The sequence below is a fragment of the Drosophila subpulchrella genome, unplaced genomic scaffold (assembly GCF_014743375.2).
Source record: "Drosophila subpulchrella strain 33 F10 #4 breed RU33 unplaced genomic scaffold, RU_Dsub_v1.1 Primary Assembly Seq26, whole genome shotgun sequence".
Taxonomy (NCBI): domain Eukaryota; kingdom Metazoa; phylum Arthropoda; class Insecta; order Diptera; family Drosophilidae; genus Drosophila; species Drosophila subpulchrella.
The window spans coordinates 600,735-624,789 of NW_023665556.1; the positions used below are offsets into that span (position 1 = coordinate 600,735).

General features: G+C 42.7%; 1 protein-coding gene across 3 annotated transcripts; it reads right to left on the minus strand.

Annotated features, from left to right (window-relative positions):
- Positions 1 to 1,363: 1,363 nt before the first annotated feature.
- LOC119559609 (presequence protease, mitochondrial) lies at positions 1,364 to 4,939 on the minus strand. Of its 3 annotated transcripts, none has more exons than XM_037872635.1 (3): positions 4,363 to 4,888; positions 4,110 to 4,296; positions 1,364 to 4,046 (listed from the first exon to the last, which is right to left on the minus strand). In XM_037872635.1, exons 1-3 carry the CDS (start codon positions 4,664 to 4,666, stop codon positions 1,520 to 1,522), a joined length of 3,018 nt encoding a protein of 1,005 aa, XP_037728563.1. In that variant the 5' UTR covers positions 4,667 to 4,888; the 3' UTR covers positions 1,364 to 1,519. The 3 variants fall into 3 exon arrangements, with proteins under 3 accessions (XP_037728563.1, XP_037728562.1, XP_037728561.1); XM_037872633.1 differs by having other exon boundaries at positions 1,520 to 4,046; positions 4,110 to 4,724; positions 4,834 to 4,939; XM_037872634.1 differs by having other exon boundaries at positions 4,110 to 4,888.
- Positions 4,940 to 24,055: the final 19,116 nt, after the last annotated feature.

A 24,055-nucleotide genomic window follows, 5' to 3' on the forward strand; every position in this document is an offset into this window, starting at 1 on the left:
CTCTATCCCCTTATACACTGGTCGGCATATGTATTTTGACAAAACAAAAGTTAAATATACTCATAATTTAAATTTACTTCTTGTAAACTTTTGGCATCAATGGAAAGGTAATTTAAATGCCGTTTGAATGATACAATACATTTCTTAACCCATTCAGTATTTATTGAAAAGGACGAATTTGTGTAAATCTACTTTAAAACTGCAAAAATAATTTTTCAAATATAATTTTGCTTATATTGTTTATGATTTTTTGAAAATGCCTAGAAACATGGATTTGAGCCATATTTTTCTCTTTTTCATACAAAATTTTTCCGACATTGTCACCTTCAAAAAAATCATCAAAAATATAAGGAAAATAATTTAAAAAAAAATTTTTTTGCACTTACTATTATTTTTGTTTAAAGAAAAAAATTTAAGTTTTTAAGTAGAGGAAAAAAGTTTAAAAAGTAGATGTTTACACAAATTCGTCCTTTTCAATAAGTACTGAATGGGTTAAGAAATGTATTGTATCATTCAAACGGCATTTAAATTACCTTTCCATTGATGCCAAAGTTTACAAGAAGTAAGTTTAAATTATGAGTATATTTAACTTTTGTTTTGTCAAAATACTTAAGCCGACCACTGTAGTACTCCAACAACTCGTCCTCCCTCAAATCTTACACAATTTCATCTATACAGATGGTTTCAAAGTGAAATGACTACCTCCAGCATAACCAGCGATTGCGAAACAACAAAATCGGGACTCCTACCTAACTACTCTGTATTATCGAGTGAGATCATAGCAATCCAGGAAGCCATAGAAATCTGCACAAAATTTCCAGGCAAACAGGCCATGTGCACCGACTCACTTTCATGAGTTTCCGCTATTATAAACCACCCAAGACTTCCCAAATATAAAACTTATTTGGATCCCCAGGAATAATTGGCAACGAGAACGCGGACAACGCTGCCAAAATTCCCTCCAATTTACACCGCCAACCAAAACCTAAACGACATTTCCGATTCCTAACTCTTCCCTAAACAAATTATTACCACCTGACTCAGACTTGGCCACACATTCCAAACTACCGTGGCACACTGACGAAACAAACTTGAGCTGCACAAGAAGCTCACAGGAGTCTACCCGCCAAATCCCAACTTTTTAGCATTTGTAGTTTCCGAGATCTCAGCGTTCATACTTACGAACAGACAAGCGGACAGACGGACATGGCTAGATCGACTCGGCTAGTGATCCTGATTAATAATATATGTACTTTATGGGGTCGAAAACGCTTCGTTCTACTTGTTACATACTTTCCGACAAATCTAGTATACCCTTTTTACTCTACAAGTAACGGGTATAAATATTAAAAATAATTAAGAATTTAGTAACCATTTGTGCTTTTATTTCTGGAGTGTTTTGACAAGCTTAAGATCGTGCTTGTAATTAATAATATTGACAAACTAATTATATTTATAACACATTTTTTTAAAAACTCCAATTAAATTCAAAGATATTTTAATTACAGGGTATTTTGGTCTAGTTAATGATTTTCCATTTTTGGCCGGTTTCCAACTCTAAATTTTTATTGGCTGGACCCAAAAGGCATTTTCCATAATAATTTGGCGGATTTCCAAAGTATTTTTCTATAGTATCCTGCAAGTCATTGATAGTTACCGATAGCATTCGAGACCTGTACTTCTCTAAACATTCCTGCGATACTTCATATAGAAAGTAATCAATGCCAATATTTCCTGGAGCTATAGGAGAGTCTAATTGCTGCAGCACACCAAGCTTTGCCTCAAAAAGAGATTGTTGATCAATCAAATTTTTTTCCGATCGTAGCCATTCATAAGTTTTGTCGAACACATCTAGGGTTTTGGTAGAATGTGGGTCTCGATAACTATATAAGCTAAAATAGCCGTCTGAGTTGATCCGTGCACCAGCTCCATAGGCGCCATTCTGCTCCCGCACCACAGGTAGTAGATACTTGGCTGATAATACTTTCGCCAAAATTTTCAGTGTGGGATGGTCTTGGTGAAGATATGGAACAGCGAAAAATGCCTTTGCGCAATAGTTAACTGGTATGTTCATTAAGTATTGTTGACAGCTTGGGTCGAAAAAATGGATCTTACTACACGTCTTGGATTTTTCAAAGTCTGGCAATATTTTCAAAAAATCTTTGTAATGTTTAATAGCCGATGACAAGTAAGATGGTGTACTGTTAATTACCACACGCATATTACTCTTGTTAAATACCTTCCTTCCAATCGATGCTAACTTATCACGAATTTCAAGCTCGTTAGTTAATTGTAAGAAATTTTTCATGAAATTTATATGATCTACGCCGGATAAAAGACACTTAAGTTTACCAGCATCACTAACTAATGAAGTCGCTCCTAATATAGCAAACAAATGACCAGAGCTTGACACTCCTACAGATATGTTTGACATATAATTTTCAATTAGCATTTTAAGACGGCCCAAATCGTTAAATCTGAAATTTGTAAGCAACTCTTGGCACAAATCAAACATGTTCAAAACATTTTTATCAAGAGCGTGTGTGGTCATCATTAAACTGACCCTGTAACTCTTTGCATCATTCACATCTTCAAATAAATGTACAGTAAAATGGATGCCTCCGGTTTTTAAAAGAACTTGCTTATCGAATTCCTGATGATTATACGTTGCGGTGCCTATGGCACTAATAACATTGCAAAACAGAGGCACAAGCTGTATTTCATCAATGCTCAGATCCGTTATATTGAACAGGCACTTAAAATATGTAATATCGTTCGTCGAGACTTTGCATATCTGGGTCTGAACATTTTGGATATGTCGAATAAAAACTTCCGGTATTTTTGGTGGCTCGCTCACATCGTTCATTGCCAGACACGGTAATACTTCAGTATTCGATTTAGCCTTTTGAAATGCATCCAGTATTAATCCATTCTTATATATTTGGTTTAACTTTTTTTTACCAAGGTTTTTTACTTTTTGCCTTACCAACTGCAATTCAGCTTTTGTAAAGTTCTCTTCATATAACTCATCAGGCGACATGGTCAATGTTAGTCTATGATTGTTATTGGCAAAGTATTGTTCCATTTTGTCTTGGAAATAGTTATTGTTCTGACGTAGACTTGCCCGAAGCCTTGATATCATATTTGATATGCGAAGGTTACTAACTACGTCGCCTTCATGATTCCACAAAGCTGTAGAATTAAGCAACAACAATATTCCGAAGTTCGAATTCTGATGTTTTAGTGACAACTCAAGATTGTGCAAAACGCTTTCGATGTGCTGTGACTCAAACCCACAAACCATAGCGTTGAAAATGGTTTGATCAAAACGTTCGATAAACTTCGTAAAGTCTTCAACTCGAATATCTTGTAATCCCACGACGAAAGCTGTGTTCTTAGAGTTCGATGAATATCCTGTGCATTGGTTGTAACCGCCAGAAAAGTTTGGTTCTATTAGGTTCTTGAAAAACGCAGAGTTGGGTCCACGAATTAGTACCTCAGACAGGACATTTAATTCAAAACTCTCGTGAATGTCGGTCAAGTCACACATTAGCAGCGCGATAGCAATTTGGTTCTGCTTATCAATTGTCGCACCCATATTATCTAGTCTACTCGAAATGTGAACGTTGCGCGCTTTTGTCCATCGCTCTTGCTGAGGTATCCGACTGTACGAGTTGTCAATCCAAGTTTGTTTTGATAAATACTCTTTATCAAGAAGTGCTAGTGTTTTGTTAGGATCAAATAAGCCGTAGGAATATATACGGCAGTTACTTGGATGATAGTATTTTTTGTGAAAATCAACTAAATCAGAATGAGTTAGCTTAGGTATATCTAATGGATTCCCTCCAGACACATGACCATATGTATGGTCAGGAAAAACATTATTAAGTAGACTCTGACCAAATACATGTGCATTTTCAGAAAAGGCTCCCTTCATTTCGTTGTAAACCACTCCTTTGATCACAATCTGTGAATTTTGATCATGTATATCCTTATTCTCAAGTCTCCAGCCCTCTTGGAGAAAATCCAAATACGCAAGATTGGGCCTAATCACATAAGAAAAGAGAAAATTAAAATTTACACTTGTTCATTTTTTTTTTTGATCCTACCTAAATACGGCATCCAAGTAAATGCGCTGCAAATTCCTAAAGTCCATCTCATTCATAGTCGAAAAGGGATAAATCGTATAATCGGGTCCAGTCATTGCATTCATAAACGTCGCTACCGAGCGATTGAGCATTTTAAAGAAAGGATCCCGGACAGGATATTTTTTTGAACCGCATAACGATAAGTGCTCTAATATATGTGGAAGGCCAGTGGAATCAAAAGGTGTTGTTCGAAAATTTATGGAAAATACGTTACTAGCATCATTTCGGTCGATATGCCATAATTCAGTACCAGTGCACTCATGACGCAACGTATAGGACGTAAGCTTAAATTCAGAAATGTGATCCACGCGTTCGCATCGGAAGCCATGATATACTTTTCCTTCTGCATAAATGTATTCCCGTTTATTTATTACACTTGGCATATATACTTGATTTATTGAGGATAATTTAGATAATTTCCTGAATTGAGCCCGCACGAAATGGGAATGTGCAGACCTCAGCAATTTCAACCCAGATAACATCGTTGTGCTTACAAATGATAAACACACCGTTAACATAAACTTAACTGTGTGAGTATGTAAGAATCCACGGCTCAAAAGGAGTTAAATCAGTTGACTATATGTATGAGCAAAAAAGTAGCCATTAATAAATGTCTGCTCTAAACGTTATCAAGGTTTTCTAGTAAACATAACGGGACATCGCAAAATAATAAATATTAACTTACTTTAAATAAATAAATTCAATTTTAACGCTATTGACATATGGCTATCAAACAACAAAATACATATAATTATTTGAATCGCTGGTATGACTGTTTCACTAATGTCTCAAATACTGGCTATAGAATTACTTGCTCGTCAAAATAGCGCCAGCGAGTTTGCAACGAATGTGGAATAGTGGGATTGGAACATTGAGCATTTTTAGTGCTCACATCGACGAGAACAGCGAGTGAGTGAGAGGCAAATACGCGGCTAAAGCTTTTCGTCGGGTCTGTTTTCAGCGCGGTACTCAGATGAGCTAAGAAAATACAAGAAAAAATTCCAGACTTAGCGAGTGAATTTCGATTAATGCCGTTAAGAATAAGAAATTAATTCTTTGTGTTTGTGCAAAAGCGGTGTGGAATTTAAAAACTAAAAATGGAAGGAAAACCCCAAAAAACGACTAAAGGAGGTGTGTGCAGATGAAAAAGGACGCAAAATCCAAGCTGTTGCCTATTATTGTGAGATTTCACGGACAGGAAGCAATACCACAACATGGCCAATCCGCAGAATAGTTGAAGTGATGGAGGAGATTAGACTCACTAAATCTAGCTGGAGGAGCCATCAGCAGCCATTACCAGGATGCTGGGCGACTGTATGCATCATCAGGCGGAACAACCCCGTTCCCAATCCGACTCCCACTTTCTCAAGGTCCAATATGCCTATTGGGACTCGAAGCTGAACTACAGATGGTGCGGGAAAGATGGCGAAGCATCCGTGGGACGAGAAAAAAGCTTTATACTACAATCTCACATAAATAAAACATTCCTTTAACATTCCATTTTAATACCCGTTACTCGTAGAGTAAAAGGGTATACTAGATTCATCGGAAAGTATGTAATAGGCAGAAGGAAGCGTTTCCGACCCCATAAAGTATATATATTTTTGATCAGGATCACTAGCCGAGTCGATCTAGCCATGTACGTCTGTCCGTCTTTCCGTCTGTCCGTCCGTCCGGATGAACGCGGAGATCTCGGCGTGCAGATTCCTGAGCTTCTTACGCAGCGCAAGTTTGTTTCAGCAGCGTGCCACGCCCACTCTAACGCCCACAAACCGCTACAAACTGTGGCTCTTACAGTTTTGATGCTAGAATAAAAACTTTAACTGAAATGTATTGTTCTCATCAATACCTATCGATTGACCCAAAAAAAAGTTTGCCACGCCCACTTTAACGCCCACAAACTTCAAAAAATCGTAAGTATGAACGGAAACAATCAAGTTTGTTACGCGAATATGCCACGCCCACTCTAACGCCCACAAGCCCAAGCCCAAGTCTGTGGCGCCCACAATTCTTATGCTAGATAAAACATTTTAACTGAAATGTATTAGTCTAGTCAAAACCTATCGATTGATTAAAAATTTTCCCACGCCCACTCTAACGCCCACAAGCCGCCCAAACCTGTAGCGCCCACAATATGTATGCTAGAAAAAAAATTTTAACTGAAATGTATTAGTCTCGTCAACACCTATCGCTTGAACAAAAAAAAAAAATTTGTCACGCCCACTTCCAGTTTCGTCAATACCTATCGATTGACAAGTTTGCCACGCCCACTCTAACGCCCATAACGCTTAAGTCTGTCCACATAACCATATATTGTGATCAGGGGTAGGTGGCGCATTTCAGTCTCGCTTTGCTGCTTGCATATCTCCATTTCCCTTTTGTCCCTTTGGCTGAGTAACGGGTATCTGATAGTCGAGGTACTCGACTATAGCGTTCTTCCTTGTTTTTATGTTAATTTCTTTGTGCACCAGGAGACTCTTCTATTTTAAATTTCTTCAGTTGATTTGTTTTCCGACCATGCTACATGCATTGCGGGTGAACTTTGAAAACTTCGGTCACACTACAATGAATATGATATATTGACTACTGAAACTCTTTGCCGATCTGAGCAGAATAGTCTTTTTAAAACTGCTCCGATTTGCTTTCCGTTTCTCAACAAACCAAGCTGCTTGACAGGTGCATTGCGGGGGATCTTGGAAAACTTGGGTCACACTACAAAGAAATAAGATTTTTCACCCGCAATGCACCTGTCAAGCAGCTCAGAATCCCAATAGGCATATCGGACCTTGAGGAAGTGGGAGCCAGATTGGGAACGGGGTTGTTCCGCCTGATGCTGCAGGAAATCGGGCGCTCTTTTTTCTCCTCCCTATAGAAGCCAGCGCGGCCTACATCTGTCAAGTAGCTGCTGGAGGTTGGTGGTCCACCAATGGCGTCCTTCTTCATCTGCACTGACCAAGGCTTCTTGCGGTTTTCCCGCCATTTTTCTTTTTTAGTTTCCTTTTTCACGAACACCACCAAAGATTAAATGTCTTATTCTTTGGGCCGCGGCTAACGGTGTTCATTGTAATTCACTTGCTAAGTCCTCACGCTCACTCCTATGGTTAGCTCTCGGTTTTCGTCGATGTGACTACTAGGCTTTATGGGTACCAAACCGAAAAAACTAAAATGCAGAAATGCTTAGAAAATAAGATCTAACGATCTAGATAAGTTTGCGGCAAATCCGAGTGTTGTGGAACCTGACAACATATTATAATAATTTTGTATATATTAAATAGCATGTAACATTCCTTCTTGAGATAGTCTGGTCTCACAAATTTCTGGCTCTCTCTCTTCCTCCTGAGAGCTATTATGTCTTATTAATTACCCCAATTCGAAAGTGGTTTTACACACCATTTAGCATGATCTATTCCCCATCGTTGTCCGGTCCTTCGAGAGCCGGAATACTTCCGCATCTACAAACTGTGTAAGTAAAACTGCACATCATGGAGCAGGAGACACTTAAACGCCTTACCCAAGCACGTGGTCTCTTAAAGGCGACAGTGACTCCCTTGGTCAATGACATCGAGAATCCACCTCCACAAAGCACTTTCTGGGGAGTCGATGCCATGCTGGCACGGCCAAATCAAGCATTCAGGAGCCTTGCGGAGATAACTGACGAAATGCACTTATTCGAAAACGTTGAGGGTTTCGACAGCCCTACCGAAGACTTCCACGCGTATGAGGAGAAGTACCTGCACGCCCTCACCTTATTCGCGTCGTTAGGGCCTTCAGTCAAGCGCTATACCCCAAGGCATATCGCGAACTGCTTGCTGGATACTTTAATGGGACTGGCTGCTGCCCCCAACGGCGAAGTGTCTAATCTATGCAAACTCACTTATGTCGCCAATAAAATCATTCGTGGGCTAGATGAGATGAGACAGACAGCTGTGACTGCTGGGTGATTCATTTTGTACTGGCTAAAATTGACCCCGACTCGAGAAGGAAGTGGGTTGAGAACACCAGAGGCGCCGCGTCACCAACCGTTACAGACTTGTTTAAATTTCTTGATGATCGTTGCCAGGATTTTGAGTTAAGCCAAGCTACATCGGCAATCAAACTCGATCCTGGCAGCCACACGGACAAGCCTGCCAAAGCGTAGCGCGCACTTATTGCAGTTAACAATTGCAATTGCAATAAGTTTGGCTCTGCTGACCATCAGCTGGCGATTTCAGAGTCTGAACACCACACAGCAGCGCTCCTTTGTGAAAGGAAAGTCGCTATGCTTCAATTGCCTACGGCCTGGCCACCGATCTTCACAATGTCAATGGAAACATTCGTGCAAGCACTGCACGTCAATGGCCGTCATCATTCTCTTGTACATCCTGAAAACTTCTGGATGTAGCTCAACTTTGGTCGCACAGACGCAAAACAGCAGCTCATCATCACAGTCACCGGGACTCAATAGAAGCACGATGCCCACAGCTTTGTGTATGTCCAAAACGCTAAAGGGACTTACACAATTTGCCGTGTGCTATTGGATAGCGGCTCTGAGCTGTCCTACGTTTCTGAACGATGCGTCAACGCACTTGGGCTCCCACGTTCACCCTCAAGGATTCCGTCAAGGCCGAAACTAACAGGGGTTGCCAATCCCCTGCACATCAAATCACTGTATACAATTGCTGTCGCAGCCCATGTGCTGGACAAAATGACATCATCACTTCAACGGGACGACATTGACGAAAATGCTTTAAGGATCTACGACGGACTTCGTTTAACAAATCTCCACCTGTAGGCATTTTACTGGGAAATGAAAAAAATTTGGTCTGTTCTGTCAGGTGAGAAAAAATATTACATCGATGGAAATATTATTGCCATCAGCTAGATCTTTGTATGGATAATCACTCCCGTTGCAATGCCGCACCCATCAACCGCCAAAACGCTCATGACTACTGTTGACATAAGCGCCTCTCTTCAACGCTTTTGGGAGATCGAGGATAACACTGAGCATACACAACGAGACCCTTCGCACGAAAAGGTGGAGCAGCACTTTCTGACCACACATTCCCGAGTCCCAGACGCAAATACATCGTTTAATTGTCATTCAAACACGACAGCCAAGAGTTTGGAGACTGCCTGGAGGGCGCTGTCTCACGCTTCTATGCTGTAGAACGCCGCCTGCAGCGTGATATGGAGCGACGCAAGCAATATTCAAAATTTATGAACGAATATATAAGCCTAGGTCATATGCGTAAGCTGGGGCCAGAAGAATGTAATACATCAGCCAAAATGTTTTACATGCCACACCACCCAGTTCTAGGAAAGAAGCTGCGCGTGGTATTTGACGGGTCATTTGAAGACGTAAACGTAACCTCTTTCATGTATGCCTTCGTTTCCGAATGCACAAGCTGTTGTTTTCGGCGGACACACTCAAAATGTTTCGCCAGATCTGGGTAGCCCCTGATCACCGCAACCTTTAACGGATCGTATGGAGAGACGCTCCCCGTGATCCTCTTCAACACTTTCAACTCTGCACAGACACCTATGGAACAAGCTGTGCACCGTTTCTTGCTGTCTGAGTACTGGAACAACTAGCACGAGATCATCAGGATGAGTTTCCCGTAGCCTCAAAAATTGTGGTAGTGGTATTTTACGTAGACGATGTCCTCACCGGCGCTGAAACTGAAGACGCTAATGTCCAAGGCTAAGCTTGAGCTTGGCAAATGGGTGTCTAACAGCAGCCGCATCAGGCACACCAGACAAGACGAGCTCCCAATAACCAGTGCGGTTAAAGTTTTAGGAATGCCATGGAATCCCCAAGACGACGTCCTGTCCTACAAAGCTTCACTTTCTACGCAGCCAGATGCTACTAAACGGCAAGTATTGTCAGATGTGTCACGAATATTTGATCCTCTAGGTATGCAGTTCAAGATCCTTTTCCAAGAACTCTGGCTTTTTGACCTGGACTGGTATTCAAAAGTCCCACCGAAGCTGGCTGAGTGGTGGCAGACCTGTCGTGACGATATCAACCACATAACACACTTGAGGATCCCACGTTATGTACACAACGAATCAGGAAAAATCTAATTACATGGATTTTCAGACGCATCTATAAAGGCGTATGCCGTGTAAGCAGTGCAGACGGCATCTGGTTGGTGTCTCTTATTGCAGGTCAAACACGCGTTGCGCCACTAAACCAACGAAGTCGTCCTCGGCTGGAACTCTGAGGCGCGCTATAGCTCACTCGCCTTCTCCGAGCTGTAAAAGAAGGCTTGCAGCCCACAATTGTCCTTTCGTGGTACTTCGTCCGTACTTCGTCAAGCAAAGCTCAAGATAATTCTGGAAAATAAATCTATTAAATTCCACATTGCTAGTGCTCCTAGTGGTACAGCAACGGGGTCCAATTTGAACTTGAAATCTTCGTGTTCTATTTCTATTTGTTGCCTTCCAGCTCTCTCTGACAAGTAGAACACGTCTACATCGTTGTAAGTACTGGTCTTACCAAGTAGTTAAGCATCAAATCCGCCAGTGATCATCCAGTGTTCTATCCGTCTGATCGCCACCTCATACGACACAATCTCCATGATTCTCTTTGCTCTCTTAAATTCTGGATGTCATACCACGCAGCGCATGGCATCACGTTGGCCCAAGGGATAACACCGCCGACTGCGCATCGAGGGGAATGTTAGCATCCAATCTCATGAGCTACGAGCTGTGGTGGATTCCGATCTGCTTGCTACAAAGCTGCTTATTGGCAACAATCTTCACACCATTTTGGACACGCCCATATTGGATGGGAAAAATTGTCCTCATTATCCAGCCATATCTAAATCTAATTTTTTCCTGGAACAAGCTGATTCGCTGCACTGCATATGTTTTACGTTTTATTCATCAAAGCAGAATGCAGAAACGGATTCCTTTAAACTCCACACTAACGTTTGAGTAAGGCAGGCTCAAGGAATCTTCTCATCCGATCTAAGCCTGTTGCAAAACGGAAAACCAGGGGCAAATTCTTTAACACTTTGAACCCTCTCACCCATGGCTTGCGATAATGGCTTGTTTCGTATAGTTGAGCATCTATCAAACTCACTGTTTTCTCCCGAAACATAATCGCAATTCCCTGCTTATTTTGGAGCACGAACAAAGGATACGTCTTTATCCAGGTGTGACATTTGGCGCACGTAACATGATTCGCAAGCTTACACACGCTTGTCACAAATGTTTTCGCCAACGACTCAAAACAGCTGATCAATATATGACGGACTTGCCAGCTGTTTGCGTACGTCAAGCATACCCAAAGTGCACAAGGGACGGAATTCACGAAAGAAAAGAGGATACATCTGTCTTTTTCTTTGCCTAGTGTCCTCCCTAATTCATTTCGAGTTGGCAGCACGGTGACATTTCTCGCTGTCCTTCGCCGTTTTATCTCCCGTCGAGGTAAGTGTAACCACATCTTCAGCGACAACGGTCGCAACTTTGTGGGAGCAATGAAAGCGTTAGACGATATATATAAGCTCATCCTATCGCAGCAGCATAACAATCAAGTAACCCGAGCGTTGGACAACGAGGGTATCAAATGGAGCTTTATTATGCCAAACGCAAACCCATTGAGGCGGAAAGCTACATCTGCTTCGTGTTATCGGGAATTGAGTCCGTCATCAATTCACTTCCACTCTTCGCCACATCAGACATAGAGGCTTTCTACTTGTTACCCGCAAATCTGTAAATCTCAAAATGTCCAGACAAGGCTTGTAAGCTTCTGGAAGAAACGGCATCAGAAGTACCTCATTAGATTCAACAGCGCCCTAAGTGGAATACGAAAAGGATGAACGTTGCTACTAGGGTTATGGCGATCATCAAGGAATCAAACACACCCCACGCCGCTTGGGCTTTGGCGCGCATAATGGAGGTCTATCCAGACAAGGACGGGCTGGTACGAACCGTTAAGCTGAGACATTCATCAGGAGAACTTGTTAGACCCATTTCTGAAATTGCAATTCTGCCTACTCCAGAAACCTAGTTTCAGGGTGGGCCGGGATGTTGAGAAATCTGATAACTTATTATAATAATTACTGGTATATTTTCGATAGCATATAGGATATTCATCATTGAGATAGTCTGGTCTACTATCATCTCAATTCGAAGGTGGTCTTACAAAGCACTTAGCGTGATCTGTTCACCATCAATTCAATTTGTATAGATGTTGCTGCTTGTCCAGGATAACCCCTCACATTATACAAGTTCACCTTACTCCTGAAAGTTAGGCGCGCAATGGCTGAGTATAGCTCGTGCTCATACGATAATAGTTAACTTTGCATTAGTAGTGTGTTGTGCGCAATTGGCTGAACGCATCGCCGACTTCTTAGAAAGAGGTCCATGCATCAGTGTGTAATCAGCTAAATTCAGCACTTAAAGACTTGTGCCTAAATAAACCAACACGACAAGCAAAGCTCAAGATAATTCTGGAAAATAAATCTATTAAATTCCACATTGCTAGTGCTCCTAGTGGTACAGCAACGGGGTCCAATTTGAACTTGAAATCTTCGTGTTCTATTTCTATTTGTTGCCTTCCAGCTCTCTCTGACAAGTAGAACACGTCTACATCGTTGTAAGTACTGGTCTTACCAAGTAGTTAAGCATCAAATCCGCCAGTGATCATCCAGTGTTCTATCCGTCTGATCGCCACCTCATACGACACAATCTCCATGATTCTCTTTGCTCTCTTAAATTCTTCCGTGGTTGCTCCTTGTAGCATTTCTATATTTTGCTTCACTGCCTGGACTTCTGCTTCTAGCTGCTGTTTCGCTAGTCTTTCTCTGCGGACTTCCTCCACCTTTGATCTGATTCTGGATAATCTGGCGGCTGCCTACCGCTTTCTTCCAAACGAACTTGCTGACTTGTGCTTGGAAAGTTATACATTTTGTCTTGACTACTTCTTGCTTAATGTTCCTCTTTATATACCATACTGTCTATCAGAATTCCCACAGTTTTTGTGTGTTATGAACTGTTACTATAATACTATGGTACTCGAAAATTCATTATAAGCTCACAAAAATTTCCCTTACCATGTCGGACTATCAGGACGAGTTGAGTGCTATCGCTTCTGTCTGCACCACACCGATCAATAGTGTCGAGACTTGCCCTTCGACGTGGCGATTATCGTAAGAGATGCCTGCCGAAAAACTACATGCCTCTAAAGGGTTCAAATTACATTTGTTTGCCGAGGAAAATATTAAATACAAAAGCAAGTGTTAATGTGCATATCAATGATGTTTATTGTTTTAAATGGGCATTAATATCAGCCCTCGTTAAAGTTGATGATAATAACAGTAAAAACAAGGAAGAACGCTATAGTCGAGTACCTTGACTATCAGATACCCGTTACTCAGCTAAAGGGACCAAAGGGAAATGGAGATATGCAAGCAGCAAAGCGATGTTGAAATGCGCCACCTACAGGCGGTAGACAGAGTTAAGCGTTATGGGCGTTAGAGTGGGCGTGGCAACATTTTTTTTGGATCAACCGATAGGTATTGACGAGACCAATACATTTCAGTTAAAATTTTGTATCTAGCATGAAAATTGTGGGCGCCAGAGGCTTGGGCGGCTTGTGGGCGTTAGAGTGGGCGTGGCAAATTCGAATAACAAACTTGCGCTGCTTACAAGGCTACGAAATCTAAATCTGAAATCCCAATTCTCTATCTTTGATAGTTTCCGAGATATCCGCGTTCATACTTAGGATTTTTTGAAGTTTGTAGGCGGTTTGTGGGCGCTAATGTGGGCGTGGCAAACTTTTTTTTTATGTCAATCGATAGGTATTGATGAGAACAATTCATATTAGTTTAAATTTTAACTCTAGCATCTAAACTGTAGGAGCCACAGTTTTGGGCGGTTTGTGGGCGTTAGAGTGGGCGTGGCAGTCTACTGAAACAAACTTGCGCTGCGTAAGAAGCTTAGGAATCTGCACGCCAAATCTCAATAGCCTAGCTTTCATAGTTTCCGAGATCTCAGCGTTCATCCGGACAGACAGACGGACAGACGGACATGGCTAGATCGACTCGGCTAGTGATCCTGATCAAGAATATATATACTTTATGGGGTCGGAAACGCTTCCTTCTGCCTGTTACATACTTTCCGACGAATATAGTATACCCTTTTACTCTACGAGTAACGGGTATAACAAATCAAATATTGTCGACCTCTTCAATATAATCATAAAGGAATTCATAACATTAAATCGGATATATTAACTATAAATTATATTAAAACCTTAAGTTTAACTGGGTTTAAGTTTACAACACCTGTTGACGGCATTAAAACATTTGCAGATAACAATCCTGAAATTAGCATAAGTGTTTTCGGATTGGACGTGGATGACAGTACAATAATCGGACCATATTATTTTACCAATAATAAAACTAGTAATGTATCACACAACATATACTTGTTTCTTCCCGAAAAGGATAATATTTATTACGTATGTATGTATGTTTATATTTAAAATATTCCAAGGTACTATCTATAAAACTGGCATGTTCTATAAAACAACAAATTATTACATGTTTAATATTTGAATCCGCCCCGCCCCATTAGATGACTTCGCAAACAAGCGAGAAAATGTATTTATGCAATACATGTCTACCATATTTTAATGATAACAAAAAACTGGAACGACATTGTCTGGAGAGTAATAAAATTATAACTGAGATGCCGGGTATTAATGATTCGGTATTAAAACTTAAAAATTATAAAAATAATTAGATGTTACTTTTGTCATATATGTTGTTTTTTAATGTATATAAGAAGAGATAGATATTAAAAGTTCAGATTTATATTATATCTAATTCAAAAACATATACCATATATATATAGTTATTACATAAAATGTTCATTCAATAATAACTTTAACATATATTCAATATATCATGGTGAAGAATGCACATCACATTTTATAGAGAGAATATATAGAGATTGTTTAATGTTGTATGAGAATTCAATTATTGTTTTATTTGTGAAAATTGTATTGTTGTATTTGTGAAAATTTATTATTATAAATTGTCATTTAACAGGTAAATATAGATGTGCAGCTCATAACGAATGTAATCGGACTGAGGAACTTGTGAGATGGTTCCAAAGCCGCCTAGCTGAGGCATCCGAGCGGGTCGCAGGTTACGGATAGCGGTCGACCTCTCTCGAGGCCAACTGTGAATAAGCTGGTGGGAGAAGTCAAACACGGAAACATGCAGTCCCGGACAACCAGCGGGTATCCTGCAACGAAGCAATACCGACGATGCGAATGGTTCAGCCGCATCTAAATAGTTGCTCTACACCAACCTACCCACCTCCCCTCACAAATCAACATCTCACTCCGGGCCGGACTACTTTGTAAGTCGGACCGTGCCAAGAGTCATCCTGGCTGGGGGCCCAGATTAAAAACTAGCTCAGTCTCGAACGGTGTATGGGATATGGCGACCCAATGTTCTAACTATCGCCTTACCCGGGCATCGCGGATCTCTGCCCGGGCGGACCTTTCCCCTTCTCCGCAACTCGTGGGACCAATTATGGACAACAATACAAACACAAAAAAAAAAACGGAGACGGGAACTCTTAAAAAACCCACGGAAATGCCGAACACTGGTTCCAACATCCGCACAAGCACGGTCCATAAAGGGCCGCATCCCAAAGTGGGGATGTCGGATGGCTGAAATCCAGCCGCGAATGCCTTCGTCACGGGCGCTTCTGCACCTAAAGCAGCGGTAGGATTAGCCAAGGCGCCCGGGCACCCCGCTGGCCCAAGTAAATATACATACGCGGAAGGGCGGACGGCAGCCCAGACTATGCGCTCTCAAGCAAGAAGCAACCTTGCCACACCTTCGCCTGAATGGCTAAGCCCACCCAAGAAGGTGCTCAGGCCAAACGGCAGCGATCCCTATAACTACCCGGACCGACGGCGAAGAGAACTAAGGTCCAGCCGTCGGTTTCTTTCGCCTAGATCACCAAGGATCGAGCCCTACTCGGTCTCATCGACAGGGGCAATCCGGAGGGCAGGGTTCCCAGAAATAAGTGGAAGGCAGTGGAATCCCATATTTCTCTCATTTGCCAGCGCATGTTACGAGAAAAGTCATGCTCATCGCCCTGCTGCATGGACGTGGGCTGGTACCAGCGCAGCGTCAAAGTGGTTGCCTGTGATAGTCAGGGCTCGGCTGACCTATATAAGCAGGCGACAAGCAAGCTCGGCGAGGTCTTCGAATGGGCGAACATTGTTGCACTGGACTGGTGTGACGTCCCCAGTAGTCCCCGAGCTCGGATTTGGCTCCCACTTGCGATAAAGGCGGCGGAGGACATCCTTTACATGCCGCAGGAATGCAAATCGCAACTCCCCACGAAGGACCGGAAAGTCGTCAAGGTGGAAGAGCATGAAGGGGATTTAAACAAGGCGATTATAGTCCTAAACAAGGAGTCGGTTACTCCAATCGAGGCTGCTCGAGGAGTGCTGAACTTCGGGTTTAGTGCAATCCACATAAAGATCTACAAGGCCGCTGGAAGCTCTGCCGGCAACCCAGCCGACCAGGTGCTTGGGAGGAAAAAACCCCCCTGGTGGACCCAACAACTATCAATCCTCAGAACCAACTGCCTGTTTAACAGAGCACAAATGGGAAATGAGGACACTTGCTGGCAGAACTACAAGCATGAACTATCCTCTTACAAAAAGGCCATTAGAAGAGCCAAACGAACTGCATGGAAGACATTCTGCTCTGATATAGAAAAAACAACTGATGCCGCAAGGCTCAGGAAATTACCTCAAAGACAGCCGCGCGTTTGGGCTATCTTCAGAAGGCAAATGGATCATGGTCAGACTCCAGCAGAGAGTCTTTGGACCTGTTCCTAGACGCTCACTTTCCAGGGAGCCAACAAACAGGTCACCCTCCAGAAAGAAGTGCCGGAGAAGGAATCAAATTAGATCTCCTATCAGACCGCAACATGAGATGGTCCATTCAAAGTTTCAAACCATACGAATCGCCGGAAACGGACGGGATAACACCGGCACACATCCAACAAGCAGGACAAATAGCCATAAAATGGTTGAAAACAATCTTCCAAAACCAACAGCATGGCAAGAAACGAAAGTGGTTTTCATTCCCAAGGCATGGAAGGCCACCCACACCACCAAAGGATTTTAGGCCAATAAGCCTAACATCATTCCTTCTAAAGAGCTTTGAAATAATGATAAGCCTACACATAAGGGCCACTATCGACCCAACACAAATATCAGAGGCACAACACGCTTATACCAAAGGTAAGTCAACCGAATCGGCGCTACACTTGGTGGTAAGCAGCATCGAGAAATCACTCAGCATCAATGATCGCCTTTCTGGACATAGGGAGCCTTCAATAACGTGCTTCCCATTGCTATAACAGAATCTCTCACAGAGCTAGGGGTTGAGCCGCCAATGGTGTGGTTGATCCATAAATTGCTGATAAGCAGAATGGCACCCCTCAAGGAGGTGTACTATCACCCCTCCTGTGGAATATCGCAGTAAATAAACTACTGCGGATTCTGGAAGGAGGACGTTGTAAGGTAGTGGCATACGCAGACGACGTCGCCATCATCTTTAATGGAAAATATCCACAAACACTTTGCGATCTTATGACCGCTAAACTTAAAATACTATCGGAATGGATGATAGCGAACGGACTCGGGGTAAATCCCTCGAAAACAGAACTTGTTCTATTTACAAATAGGTACAACATTCCACAACTTAACCCACCCATTCTAAACAATTGTAATCTCTCTTTTAGCGATCACGCCAGGTACTTGGGGTTAGTACTAGATAAGCGCCTCAAATGGGGCTTAAACAACCAAGAGAGAACCAAAAAAGCGACCATTGCACTTTACTCCTGTAAAAAAGCAATTGGGCTATGATGGGGCATGTCCCCTAGAATAGTGAACTGGATATACACAGCGGTAGTCAAGCCAATCCTACTATACGGAGTGGCTCTGTGGTGGACCGCCTTGCACAAACAATGCATATTGACTCCTCTAAACAAAGTACAGCGAATGGCGGCTTCGATCCACCCCGAATGAAGCGCTGAATGCGATCTTGAACCTTCCTAGCCTGGACTTAGCAGGCATGGAAAGGGCCAAATCGGCAGCTATTCGACTGAGGGACACAGGGCAGTGGAAATCCCAATTTTATGGCCATGCTAAAATTCCGAAGATCACGGATCTATGCAAATCCATTGAATATAGTCACAAACCCTATGAGGCTCTGCTTCCTGATAGAGAGGAGTAGGAGCAGGGCCGACCGGGCACGACGGACGCAATCTGTTTTTATACAGATGGCTCCAAATTAGATGGACACGTTGGCGGAGGTGTATACTTCGAACAATTAGATATCAGGAAGTCATTCAGGCTCCCGGCCCACTGTAGCGTCTTTCAGGCGGAGGTCCACGCTATAAAATAAGCACTAACCTGTTTAGGGAACTTTAGCCTCCAGAGAGGACACCTAAACATATATAGTGACAGCCAAGCGGCTATAAAATCGATCTACTCGACAAACACCAACTCCCGTACAATAGCAGACTGTCGCAGATCTCTCCACGAGATGGCTAATCAGTTTACTATCAGCCAAATATGGGTTCGGCGTCACCGGGACATCGTAGGCAACTGCATAGCGGACGAGTTAGCCAGGCAGGGCACCACCAAGCCTCTTCTTTCAGGAGAGGAGAATGTCGGCATGCCCATGGCAACTTGCAAGCTAAATATAAAAAACTACTTTAACACACTAGCCAACACCCATTGGCAAAACACACCACAGTGTCGTATCTCTCACCAGACATGGCCTGTGATAAACAATAAAAAAACCTCGGAACTACTCAAATTCAGCCGCACGGAGTGTGGCATGCTAGTTCGAGCTCTTACAGGCCATTGGCTCGTTGGCACACATGCCGGCAGGCTAAAAGCCCCGCAAAATGATTTCTGCAGAAGCTGCAGGGATGAGGAAGAAGTGGAAACGGTACACCTTCTCTGCTTCTGCCCAGCCCTATGCAGACTCAGACTGAAACACTTAAGAAGTCCCTTCATCGACGATCTTACCGAAATATAGGGGAATAATCTTAAAAAAGTAAGTGCTTTTATCTTCCGGGTGGAAGACATGCTGATCAGTTCAACACAGGTTGAAACATATAAGTTATGGGACCCTAGAGAAGGAAGAAAAACGAGATCATGCGATATCACAATGGACCCATAGAGGTCTAAGTGTGTCGGACTACAGTCCAACAGCCACCACAACCTACCCTAACCTAAGATGGGTTTATGAGAACAACGTTTCGTCGATATGTTTGTCAAGCAGGAATTGAGGTAACTCAAACCTATTCTGTGAAACGCCGATAGTATTCCACGTGGATATACGTAGGGAAGCCATAGATTATTGGGATTGATGTGATACCAACATTTGTTTAAATAGGTTTTGATTACGCATTAGATCTTGCATAATTGTCCGCATGAAAGACATGAACTCCATAATGCTTTGTTGTAGGAAAGAAAACAAGCCTCTAAGTGTGGCAGCTCTACAGGCTGATCCTGTTTTGTCGGGTTAGGCTCTAGGTGAAGTGCTTTTAAGTACGATATATTTGAAGAAGGAGCCTCCAATCCCGATTTTAAAGCGCTGACAAATGTCATATTTTTCCTTGTGGAGGACTCGGAGTCAAAGTCATATGACGACCTAGCTGCGTTAAAAAAGAAAACTTCTGGCCAAGTCACTCGCTAATGGTGTTACATCGGATTCTGTGCCCTTTAGTACTACTTGTAGGTTCTTGCTGCTTTGTAGTTCGTACGTGTAAAGTTAATTTTGTTGTCGGTTAGATGCTTCGATAATACTCTATAATTACCATCCGCCTTCATTTGAACTTTAGTTTCATATAAATTACCCTGTACAATGGGAACTATATGAAGTTCTGCGTGATATTGAGCTAAGCAAACAATATTCAAAATTTACGAACGAATTTTTATGTATAGGTCAGATGCGTAAGCTGGGGCCAGAATAATGCAATATATCAGGCCAAATGTTTTACATGCCACACCACCCAGTTCTAGGAAAGAAGCTGCGCGTGGTATTTCACGGGTCATTTAAAGACGTAAACGGCCATACCCTAAATGACGCCTTACATATCGGACCCAGCATTTAATGTATCCTATTTTATCTATGCCTGCGATTTCAAATGCACAAGCTTTTGTTTTTGGCGGACATAGTGAAAATGTTTTCCCAGGTCTGGATAGCCCCTGAGCATCGCAACTTTCAACGGATCGTATGGAGAGACACTCCCAGTGATCCTCTCAAACACTTTCAACTCTACACAGTCACCTATGGAACAAGCTGTGCACCGTTTCTTGCTGTCAGAGTACTGAAAAACTAGCGCGAAATCACCTTAACGAGTTTCCCGTAGCCTCAAAAATTCTGCTAGAGGACTTTTACGTCGACGATGTCCTTACCGGCGCTGAAACTGAATACGAATTACTTAGCCGACGTGACGAACTCCTCAAGCTGATGTCCAAGGCGAAGCTTAAGCTTGACAAATGGGTGTAGAACAGCAGCGGCATCAGCCACGTCAGCCAAGATGAGCTCCGAATAAACAGTGCCCCAAGACGACATCCTGTCCTACAAGGCTTAACTTTCTACGCAACAAAATGGTACTAAGCGGAAAGTACTGTCAGATCTCTCACGAATATTAAATCCTCTAGGTATTCTAGCGCCTGTGGTAGCACAGCTTTTCCAAGAACTCTAGCTTTTGAGCTTTACTGGGATTCAAAACATCCGCCAAAGCTGGATGAGTGGTGGCAGTCCTTACTCGAAAAAAATCGAATAACATGGATTTTCAGACGCATCCATAAAGGCGTAAGCAATGCAGACGGCACCTGCTTGGTGTCTCTTATGGTATCTAAAGCACGCGCACCCTACTAAAGAAAGAAAGTCTTTCTCGGCTGGAACTCTGTGGCGCGCTATTGCTCACTCGCCTTCTCCGAGCTCGCACACTCCATCAAAACTGATGACCTTTATTGCCAACCGTACTTCCGAGATCCTGGATATCATACCACGCAGCGCATGGCATCACGTTGGCTCAAAGGATAACCCTACCGACTGCGCATCGAGGGGAATGTTAGCATCCAATCTCATGAGCTACGAGCTGTGGTGGAAGGGTCCACATTGGCTACACCGCAACGATCCGCTTGCTTCAAAGCTGCGTAGTAGCAATAATCTCAACACAATTTTGGACACGCCCATAATGGATGGGTTGAAATTCTCCTCATTATCCAGCCGTATTGAATCTGAAGCTAAAGCGTCCCCGATTGAGTGTCTGTCGCCTCGAGTTTCTTCCTGGACCAAGCTGATTCGCTGCACTGCTAATGTTTTACGCCTTATTCATCGAAGCAGAATGCAGAAACGGATTCAGTCAAACCTCACAATCACGTTTGAGGAAATCAGCGAGGCACGCATTTAATGTTTAAGGCAGGCTCAAGGAAGCTTCTCATCTGATCTACACCTGTTGCAAAGGGGTAAAGCTGTGGCAAATTCTTCAACACTCCAAACACTCTCACCCATGGTTTGCGAGAACGGCCTGCTTCGTGTAGGTGGGCGCCTTACAAACTCGCTACTACCGGAGGAAGTCAAGCATCCAATTCTTCTGCCGAAACATCATCGCATTTCCCTGCTTATTTTGGAACTCGAACACAGGATACATCTTCATCCAGGTATGACAGCACTTTTCGTCATCGTTCGCCAACAATATTGGATATTTGGCGCACGCAAAATGATTTGGAAACATACACAGTCTTGTCACATATGTTTTCGCCAACGCTACCAAACAACTGATCGATACATGGCGGACTTGCCAGTCGTTCGGGTAAGTCAAGCATACCGATTTGAAAACACTGGGTGCGACTGTACCGGACCGCTTCTCTCAAAGTGCACAAGGGACGGAGACCACGAAAGATAACGGGATACATTCGTCTGCCTAGTGAAAAGAAATTGACTTAAAATATTAAAATTTTGCCAGTGGCAATGTAACTTATGTCTATTAAGAACTTGCGCGAAGTGCAGAAAAAATGAATAAAAAACAAGGGAGAACTCTATAGTCGAGTACCTCGACTATCAGATACCCGTTACTCAACTTAAGGGACCAAAGGAAATGGAGATATGCAAACAGCAAAGCGAGATTGAAATGCGCCACCTACCGACGGTAGACAGATTTAAGCGTTATGGGCGTTAGAGTGAGCGTGGCAAATTCGCGTAACAAACTAAATCTGAGATCCCAATTCTCTAGCTTTAATAGTTTCCGAGATATCCACGTTCATATTTACGATTTTTTGAAGTTTGTGGGTGGTTTGTGGGAGTTTAAGTGGGCGTGGCCATTTTTTTTAGATCATTCGGTAGGTATTGATGAGAACAATACATTTCACTTAAAATTGTTATTGTAGCATCAAAACCGTAGGAGCCACAGTTTTGGGCGGTTTGTGGGCGTTAGAGTGGGCGTGGCACTCTGATAATCCCAGTATTGTAGCTCTTATAGTTTCCGAGATCTCAGCGTTCATACGGACAGACGGACATGGCAAGATCGACTCGCCTAGTGATCCTGATCAAGAATATATATACTTTATGGGGTCGGAAACGCTTCCTTCTGCCTATTACATAATTTCCGACGAATCTAGTATACCCTTTTTCTTTACAAGTAACGGGTATAAACAGTCATTACCGACTGAAAAAATGATGCCAGTGGCAACGGAACTTATACATAGATAAAATATGAGCCAAGTGGCTTGTTAAGATTGTCTTCGTGGACAATCGGACTGTGGTCCCCAGGTCCGCTTCGACAGTTCTCTCCGCACACAGTGTGAGCTTATTTCCGAGTCTTCGGTTGGATTTTACAAGAACTTTTTCACCGACTTCAAATGGTCTATTCTGTCGGGAAGCGTTTTGTCTGGTCCTGAGTGCGGCTTGCGCACTTTTGATTTTGTCTTGAACGTCTGTCTGTGGATCATCCGGGTGCGATTGCACAACATCGGTTGGTCGCTTACCAATTACTGAGTGAATTGACTTGTTGTATTTTGTTTTGTTTGTTGTTAATAAAAATATTTCTACGGTGTCGGTTATTCCACTGTCGATTTTTAAGCATCGACTGAGTTCCGATAGGGTACTGTGGAACCGCTCCACCTGTCCGTTTGAAGCACTATGAAGAGGCAGAGCATTTGCAATGCTAACGCCAAAATGGTTATTGAGCAGGGTTGATATTGTCTGAGAGTTCAATGATGGTTCATTGTCGCAATAGACTAGCCTTTGGGAAATATTTCATTAGCTGAGGCAAAGCTGGTTTAAGATCCTCAATGGACATGGACATGCTGCAATGCACGTGAGAAAATATTTCCTGTCTGTGGAGTAAATATCTATGTGGAGTATTTTTCCTATATGAGAGGGGACTGGCGTCTCGCCTAGCTCCTGTTTTTTTGGATGCCTGTCATATTTGGCTCTCGCGCATGTCTTACAGCTTGCGACAATTTCTCTGGCCAATTTTGCCATTTTTGGGAAACAGTACTCGGAGAGTACTTGCTTCACATTTTCCTGCGCCGATCTCTGGGCCCTGTTATGTTCAGCTGTGAGAGTTTCCCGCCTCTCAGCGACTGCAAAAATGTCTGTTACTCGATGTTTTCCGTGCCATAACTTTGTGGCTGGAAACTGTCGAACTAGTTCGTCTTGTATCATGGCCAACGTGTGCGGGTCACAATGGATGACGTTTACACCTTTAGGAACGGTAATGTCCGAAATGTCTTTAAGCAATGATTCTTTGCACGAGAAGCTAATTAAGTGACGCCTCTTGTTCCCAAACAGTATGAAACTGCGTTTCAATGGGAAGCGCGCCTCGTCAAGAACTAGTTGGTTCTA